This window comes from Merops nubicus, unplaced genomic scaffold (genome assembly GCF_000691845.1).
Source record: "Merops nubicus isolate BGI_N331 unplaced genomic scaffold, ASM69184v1 scaffold9984, whole genome shotgun sequence".
In the NCBI taxonomy this organism is placed as follows: Eukaryota; Metazoa; Chordata; class Aves; order Coraciiformes; family Meropidae; genus Merops; species Merops nubicus.
The window spans coordinates 1-8670 of NW_008604857.1; the positions used below are offsets into that span (position 1 = coordinate 1).

The 8670-nt window shown below is 51.0% G+C and overlaps 1 protein-coding gene across 1 annotated transcript in view; it reads left to right on the forward strand.

Moving 5' to 3' along the window:
* Positions 1–7: 7 nt before the first annotated feature.
* Positions 8–8670, forward strand: part of LOC103771837 (paraplegin-like) — a gene marked incomplete at its 5' end in the record, with an annotated part of 17880 nt that continues 9217 nt past the window's right edge. The window contains 4 exons of the mRNA XM_008939153.1: positions 8–125; positions 5597–5721; positions 6851–6953; positions 7982–8092. Coding sequence (XP_008937401.1) covers positions 8–125; positions 5597–5721; positions 6851–6953; positions 7982–8092 — 457 coding nt within the window. The remainder of the gene's footprint in view (positions 126–5596; positions 5722–6850; positions 6954–7981; positions 8093–8670) is intronic.

The following is an 8670-nucleotide window of genomic DNA, read 5'->3' on the forward strand; positions in this document are numbered from 1 at the left end:
CGCCCCCTGCATCGTCTACATCGACGAGATCGACGCCGTGGGCAAGCGCCGCGCCAGCAGCGCCGCCGGCTTCGCCAACGCCGAGGAGGAGCAGACCCTCAACCAGCTGCTGGTGGAGATGGACGGTCAGTGCTTCCGCCCCCTCGGGCAGCCGGGCCTCGTTAGCGCGCTCTTCTCACCGGGGTAATTAGCGTTGCGCTGGAACGAACCTCGCTCCCCTCTTCCCTGGGGCGGGGCTGGCTTGCACCTCGCAGCCTGCTCAGGGCTGATCTTGGTCATGTCCTTGCTGAAAGACCATCTATATGACAAGTGATAGCTGTGTTCTGGACTTTTGCTTATTGGAGGGACTGTGGCCGTGAAACTCAGGATTTTTCCCCAGTGTGGACACCAGTGTGGCCTCACTCTGGCCTCGGAGGTCATCCTGTCACTCGCTTGAAGCGAGTCTTTCCTCTGTTCTTTCTCCCCTTCTCCACCTGCTGTGCTGAGTACAGAGGAGAAGCAGCAGCAGCTGCTGTTGAACGCGGGGTTCGTGGAAGTTTTGTGCCCTGTCCTTGCTTCGTGTGGACTCAGGCTTTCCTGCAGAACCCTTAGGAACCTCCTCAAGCACCAGTCTGAACCCATGTACCCCACCATTCATCCCTGTTTTTGAAGGCCCTGTACCATGTCTCTCTTCATCTTTGGTTAGACAGGGCTACTCCGGAGCTGCTGGTGCCTGAGGAAGTAATCGAGCTCAGGACAGAGCTGTGATAAGTTGAGGGGAGAATGCTCTTGAAATCTAGACATTTATATAGACTTTAAGGGTTTGGGGCGTAATCTACTAAATTTTAAAACCCTGGAGCCAACTGTTTTTCTGACCTTGAGTCAGAACAGTGTAGTGTCACATCCAGAGAGAATTTTTAACAGCCACATTGAGCACCCACCTGCTGATAATATCAACAGAAAACGTGCATTGGAGATCATGGCTGGCAGAGGGCAGCAACCCCAAAGACTCTTATTGTAGTAAATAGCTTCAGTTCGGGAGCATCTTTTCCCACTGGCAGTTGAAGAAGGATGTACAGTACTGGGGAGCCAGAAGGAACTGAACTGGCAGCAAGGGCACTGCTGTCTGGAGGGTTGTGTGTAGGTCCAGCTGGCCATGAAATGTTGGATACTTGCTGTATTCTAAGACAGGTAGTGGTTTAAAGCCTGTTAAGGATTAGACTAGTTGTCCCAGAAGGACATAAGTGATGTAATACATCAGTCCTCCTGTCCTTGGACTTACCCTTACTTTGTCTGCAAACAAGGCTCAGTTTGATGCCACACTTCTGGCTGGCATCGGCCCTTTTCTCAGACACTTTTACACACGTGCCAAAAAGAACAATCCTTTGGCTATTCTAAGTCATAGCTCTGTCAGAGCCTGCAGCACTGACCCAACCTGTGATATTTCTGTTGCTGTAGAACCTTATTATTGCAGAGCAGGGTAAGGAATAACAGCATCCAGGAGCCTTTAAGCCCTCTGCTGCTTTGTGGGACAGAGCTGCCTTTTCCCTGGACTGTAACTGTGACAGTTATCTCCTGTGAAAAATTAAAAACCACCCTGCACTGAAAGCATCCCCTGTTCTCCAGACCATGTTGAAGGGGTTAAAATTGCTTTTTTAGTGAATGTTTGCAGTGAAACAGGGCTGAAGCAGAGCAAGTCCTGCAGCCCACCAGCATGGGTGCTCTGGAGTCAGCCCTCCCTGTTCAAGGAGAGAAGCTGGGACTTGTCAGACTGCTTTCAGCAAAGGGTAGTTGTTCCTCCATACTGCATCCAAGAGGATCTATAATTCAGCATCTCTGCCCTTGCTGCAGAAGGAGATACTGTAAATAGGAGCACAGCATGGTACAGACTGGGTAGAGTGGCTCTGCCATGCAGAGACCCTCCAGGCCCCTCTCTGCTTCAGCATGGGTGCTGTGAAAATTTTTGAAGGATAAGAATGAGCTTTAAGTAGGTCCCAAACAACACAGGCAGAGATCTGGTTGTCAGAGGAGCGTGCCTGAAACACACAATGCTACATAGATACTGGAAATGACTTTAAATCTGTGTGTGCAGTTCCCTGGGGCTTTGCATGTAAATACACTTAGAGCAAATCTGTTTACAGCTGTCTCTGTCCTGACAGAGAGGGCCACTAGTAACACACAGAACAGCAATCCTGCCGTGGTTGGGCTTCCCTTCCTCCCAACAGTTGTAGAGTGAGCTGGCAACGAGTTAACACTGAATTAAATGGAGGGCCCATGTGTCTGCTCAGGGATATGTAGTCAGTACACTCCACATCTCTGTGCCAACAATTAACATGTCTGACTTCCTCCAGCCTGAGGAAATCAGGCATGGTTTCCAGAGTGTGTTCTTGGTGTCTCAATTCCAAAATCAGGGTACAACTTTATTGGAAAGTGGGATTTGAAGGTGAATATTATCCTCAGTACTCGCTTTAATAGTCCCTCATTTGCTGTGTGCTGCCTGGATTATTTTTAAGTTCTTTTTGTCTCATTATTGATTCGTGTCTCGTGCAGATCACGGGCCACGTCTCTCATTTTGCTAACTGCTCTATCCAACACAGGCTGAAAAAACAGCCCAAGGAGTTTACAGTGTCAGCTGGGAGACAGCTGCCAGGGACTGTCAGGCAGCACAACAGACACGGGCTCACTGCTGGCTTCTGCTCCTTGCCAGGGACCTTGGCACACGTTGCTGAGATGTCGTTACCTAAACGAGCGCCGAAGCGTGTCGTGGCAAAATAGTTCTCAGGATGATAGTGAATCAGGTTTTTAGGAGGTTACCAGCTCTACCCAAACACAAGCGGAGGAGTGGTGTGTGTTTGTAGTGAGGAGGCCTTGAAATGGAAGGTTGAGAGCTCTGTTTTAGCTGCCTTTAGTTTAAATTGAGGGTTGAAGCTCTGTGAGGCAACACCATAGAACCGAGTTAGCTATTAATGTGGGAAAAAAGTCATGCATGAAAGCAGATCTGTGAGTCATCAGCAGTGATTGTTGAGGTTGTGTGTTCAAATGAGATTACTCAGAGCTAAGGTAGAGGAAGAAAAGGAGGGTCAGAGCCTGTGTGAAACCTGCTCTGCAGGTTGGAGGAAAGATGAGGACACCAAGACAAAAGCCATTATGCTAAGCCGCATGGGATGGATGTGCAGATGGAGACCTGGTAATTCAGGTATGCAGATTTTGGAGTCATTGTAGTTCTCTTCCTACGGGGGACCTTGGTTTCCTTCACTCTGATGGCTTTCTTTGTGTTCTGGAAGCACCAGGAGTCTGGTGGGAGAAGGAGAGGGACTGGAGGGAGCCTGTTTGTACAAAAGCTGTTCTTGAAAGCAGTGTGACACGTGTACTCCAGCCTTTGTCAGACATGTGCCTGGTTGGAGTGCTGACTCTTCCCTCACAAACCACAAACGAGCAGGAGAGGAATGTGACCCAAATATCTCCTCTGTTCCAAATGCATCTGAGAGGAGCCTGGCAGTCCTGGGCTGGGCTCTGGTGTGTGAATGAAAATTTGGGACAGCCTTTGGGAGCAGCTCTTCGCCTGGAGTCCTTGGACAAGACGTCTCCTCTTGATGTGTGCTGTATGACCCAGAGCCTTCCCTCACAAAGGTGGCCCCATTTCAATGATGCTATTACAGCTGATGTCCAAAAAGGCTTTTGAACAAACAGCTACAGTGTAGTAATGCAGATAAGGTGCCCCTCTCAGTGTTGTGCTAGTGGGGAGCAGGGCATTCACCAGTTCAAGTGGACCTTTTTACCCTTTCCCTTTTGAAGTGCCTTCATTTGTAAATACTGTAGATAAGAATGCTCTTCAAGGGGAATTTTCAGAGCTGTTTCTCATTGCTGGGCGTGACTGAGGTGGTATTTTTGTAGACTGCTCCTCTGGCAGATCTCTGCCTGTGGAAGCTGAAGCCTGTGACATGCCAGGTGGTGATGCAGTAGGAACAGAATAGGAATCGGAGGCTGCAGTGGGAGATTTCTTGGAGCAGTGTGTCACACTGCTGGCCTACAGGCTTGAGAGCAAGTGGGGCAGAAGCTGATGTGAGAGGTTGCTCTCAGTGGTTCTTTTTTTTTTTTTTCTTATATTCTAATAGTCAGACCTATTTTAAGAGAGTCTTCCCAGCTGCAGAGCAGATAATGTACTGTACCATCTAATCCTGCCGTGTGAACAGAGCTCACCATCCCCTGAGTGCCTGCCAGTCTCTGCTTATTTATCACCCTGCAGAGTGCAGTGTAATACCTGCCTGAGCAGCAGCCTCCTCCTCCTCCTCTCCAGCAGCTCACTCAGACAGCCTCCTGCAGGGAGGAAGCACCAAGGTTTGTGGTAGTGCCAGCTGACAGAGCCAGCCCTCCTGACTTACCTGTAACCTTAATCTCTGCTGAGCTCTCCTGTGCTGACACATTTGGCAGCTCTTCTGGTGGAGCTGGGGAGAGCTGAAGCTCGCCCAGCTTACGTGCACAGAGCTGCCTCCCTGCAGCCTGGGACTTGGCAGGGGACGGCCACGTCCGTTCCCTGGGAAGGCTGCTGGGTGCCAGGGCTGGTGAGTCTGCTGCAAGCGGGTGACTCATGCCCAGGGGCCTGTGGGCACCTGGTAGAACGGAATAAATCATCAGCATGGTTCAGTGATTCAGCTTGAGCTCTGGTTCCCGCCCGAGCAGCCTGCCCCTGGCTGCCCCACTCCAGGTGCTGGTGCCCTGGCTTCCCTGGCAAGCCCTACCTGCCTTTGGTGCCTGCATGCTGCAGGCTGCTCACGCAGAGCTGGCAGATCCTGCTGCTCCCCTCGCCGTTGAGGCCTGCAGACAAAATCACCTCTGCCTGTGGCTCGAGCTGTGTACCCTGGTCATCACTGGGAAAGCTCTTGGGTCAAGTTTTGTGTCTGTGGTGTCACGTCTGCAGGGCTGGGCTTGGCACTGCTCTGCAGTGTGCCGGGGTGCTGCCTTCAGAGCGAGAAAAGAGTGAGCAGACAGATGTGCTGCTGTAACATGCCCCTTGCTGGGGGTGGCAAGGCTGCCTTCTTTCTGCATTAACCTGAGCTGGTCAGAAGAAAGCCTGTCCCTTCCCTGGTGATCCTGGTGGCCTGTCTGTGACTGTGAATAAATAGAAGCTGAAAGGGCTTTCCACAGAAACATTTGGGAAGGAAAAGCTGTTCCAGTCTTGTTTGTACAACCTGGAGCTAAAGGAGCAGGCATTGACTTAAGCCTGGGGGTGAGAAGGTATCTCCCAGTACATCAGAGTAGAGAGTCTCTTCTGGCTTCTAGTTGGAGAAATTTCCAAAAGTGGCAAAAGGGAGGGAAAGAATTAAGTTTTAAGTCAAAGCTTATTATTTGAGTGAAAAGGGAATTTCAGAGTATCTGTGATGACCAGAGACTGGCCTGGGTGACCTGGGAGGTTCCTTCCTGTCCTGTGCTCCTGGCTACACAGGACACTTCTCAGCCTCCGCTGCCCCAAAGATGCTGCGAACACCCTCTGGCTTTGTGATAAAGCTCTGTAGGACATTCTCTGCATCCTGCCCTGCCCCGTGCATCCTCTGTGCTTGCAGTGCACTGCCTGTGTCAGGGAAGAGCTTCACCTTCAGTGTTGCTTGGTTTTCTGCAGGAATGGGGACCACGGATCACGTCATAGTGCTGGCGTCCACCAACCGCGCCGACGTCCTGGACAACGCTCTGATGAGACCTGGGAGGCTGGACAGGCACATCTTCATTGATCTCCCAACGCTCCAGGTATGTCCCACCTGCTGCCCTCTTCTCACCATAGTGCTGGCAGTGCACTGGCCTGGCCGTGGCTGGGCTTGGAGAAGACAGACAGTAAGCTCCTGATTCCCTGTACTCTTATTTATGTGCTCTAAGTCAAGGATTTGATGTGTTAATGCAGTTGCTTGTTCCTCTGGAATGACAACTTACTGGTTTTAAGTGCCTCTGCTCTGGTAGGAGCTTTGACAGTGAATTCTTCTGTGAGCTTCTCTTTGCCGTGCAGATGCAGAACAATGTTTGTGTCTTCTCTCCATGGAACTGAGAGCCACCTAATTGGCAAGTTGGCTTGTGTGAGAGCTTAAATTGTCATGTGCCTTGAGCACCATTTGTTCTGTAGGTTTATTGTGCTTACTATCCTTGTAAGGCTCCTCATTTTCCTTTAGGCAGCCTGTTAAGTGACTTTCTCCTTCTGAATGCTTTTTAAATCCATTTACTAGGAGTCTTCCATCTCTGCTGTGTTGACATTTGTAGCAGAGTTTTGGGAATAGGCTCAGCTGCAGTAAAGATCTGTCTGCTCTGCCAGCACAGCCTCTTCTTCTCCCATCTGTGCTTTACTGTCCTCCTCTGAGTTTCCAGTGAAAATACCTTAAATGCCTGATAGAATCTGGCACCGGAAGCACGAACCGTGCAGCTGCCCGAAGGAGGAAAGGGAAAAACCCTGGCAACTGAGCCCATTGTTTTCATCAGGATCTCCTGGACCAGCTGAATGAGTCACTCCTTGGCTACTTGCCAGCCATCATCTCACCCCCACCTTTGTCTGGGAATCGGTCACGGGCTGGGTAGCTGCTGGTGGGGGTTTTCAGTTGGTGGGAGCAGGTAGAGGAGGCAGTCAGAGCTCCTTCCTGCCAGTGCTTTTATGGTAAAGAAACGTTCAGACAAATCAGAGTGAAAGTTCCAAGGAGAGAGTGGCCCTGAGCGAAAGCTGTGACTCAGGGTAAGCCTCCCTACATCTGTTGTGAGCTGCAGAGCTGGCTGGTGGCGAGGGCTCCTGCAGCGGGCTGCGAGGACAGCCCTGCCCTCTGGTGGCACTGCCGCCGTCCCCTGCTCCCTGCGACCTCAGGAAGGCTCCCCGGGCTCAGGTGTTCTCTCTTCTTCACAGGAGAGAAGAGAGATCTTCGAGCAGCACCTGAAGGGTCTCAAACTGATCCAGGACGCCAGCTTCTACTCGCAGCGCCTGGCTGAGCTGACCCCAGGCTTCAGTGGTAGGACAGGCTGGGTGCTTGTGGGGCTGCTCCTGCTCCTGGCTGCTGCTGCACCTCACACACGAGCTGCTTGCTTCCTTAGTTTTAACAGGGTATTTTGGTCTGAAGGTTTTTTTTTTTTCTTCAAGCCTTCTCTATCTCTATGGAAATAGTGGGAACCTGACCAGCTCCCTGGTGAGCTCTGATGAGCAATTGTTTGTCGCTATTTTGAATCTCCTGAAACTTCTGGGACTAGCTGGGTGTGGGGGTAGGGAAAATGTGCTTTTATAAGGTCTGGCTTCCCAATGTCTATGGGGAGGAACCCCACTGCTCATGCTCCTGTCCGAGCTGTTGTTGAGGATGAGATGTTGTGCTTCAGGGGAAAGACTCTTAAGTTGACATGTGTTTACTGGGAAAGCTATAGGAGGAATGAACAGCAATTACTTTGTCGCTCAGAGTAGAAATTGGACAACTCTGCCTGGCTCCTACACTGAGCCTGCTTCCAGGGTAGGTCCCTGGGAGTTTGAAACAGTGCTGAGCAAGGGGCTCCAGAGTTCCTGTTTATGTAGAGTTCCTGGAATATCCTTTCTGGGTTTCCCCTCTAACAGGCCCCAGCACGCTGCCTCTTCGTGACTCCTTTGGGCAGCCCCCCCCGGCACCACACCCCCCAAAACTGAGAACAGATGTTCTCTCCCCCACGCAGAGGCTGTGTGGCCACCGCAGGAGCAGCGTGGCAGCTATGTGGCAGCTCGTGCCAGCCCAGGCTGCCCACACTGCTCCCTGCTCACCCAGAGCCCGCCTCGGCCGTCGCCTGGGCGCTGAACTCCGTCCTCTGCGTGGCAACGCGGCGTTCCCTGCCAGGGCACTTGTATTGTTTGATTCCAACATAAACACCAGGGACTAGGTTTGCTCTGTTCCCAGGGAACAAAAAGGCACAGGCTGTTTGACCTCCTTAGGGCCTTCTCCAGATCTGTTCTTGCCCCTGCTGTCCCCTGAAATCTCTGTCACAAAAGAGACACAATGTAATCCTTGTGAACTCTTGTCTGCAGGAGCTGACATAGCAAACATATGTAATGAAGCTGCTCTTCATGCTGCTAGAGAAGGTCACAAGTCCATCGACACTTCCAACTTCGAGTATGCTGTGGAACGAGTCATTGCAGGTAGGTGACCCCAGCCATTTTTCTGGTGGTGGTTGGTCAGTCTGTACCACACTTCTTCAGAAGGGGCTCAAGTGAGGACTGTGCTCTGTCCTGAAGGTCTGAGATGCCACAAGTCACAGAGTTCTCCAAACAAGACCCCAGGTGGATCTGTCTTCCTGAATCTGCAGGCAGCCTCAACCCGTAGCTCAGGGAACGTGGCCAGCAGCAAAATAGTAAAGAGAGGAATTCAAATTTGTATGGCTTATTTAGTTTTAAAAGGTTTGGGATTCATTTTGGTTGGTTTTCTTTTTAAAGAAAGAAGGTGGAAGTAGCTCAATGTTTTCCTTGCTGCTCTAGACACCTGCTACATGAACATGAATAGCAAATAGTCTGTGCATCCTCAGCAGCAAGAAATGGGAGATTTTTCTTCTTGGCCTCACAGCCCAGGCTTTGATGCACTGGCAGAATAAACTACAAGACAGTAGAGCACTGTTCTCCCTCTGAGAACATCCTGTCAGCCTTTCCCTGTTGCTTGTGTCATTGCCAGCAGAGGAACCTCTGGAGATTACCCTGTAGTGTATTGTACAGAGGGGAAAGAG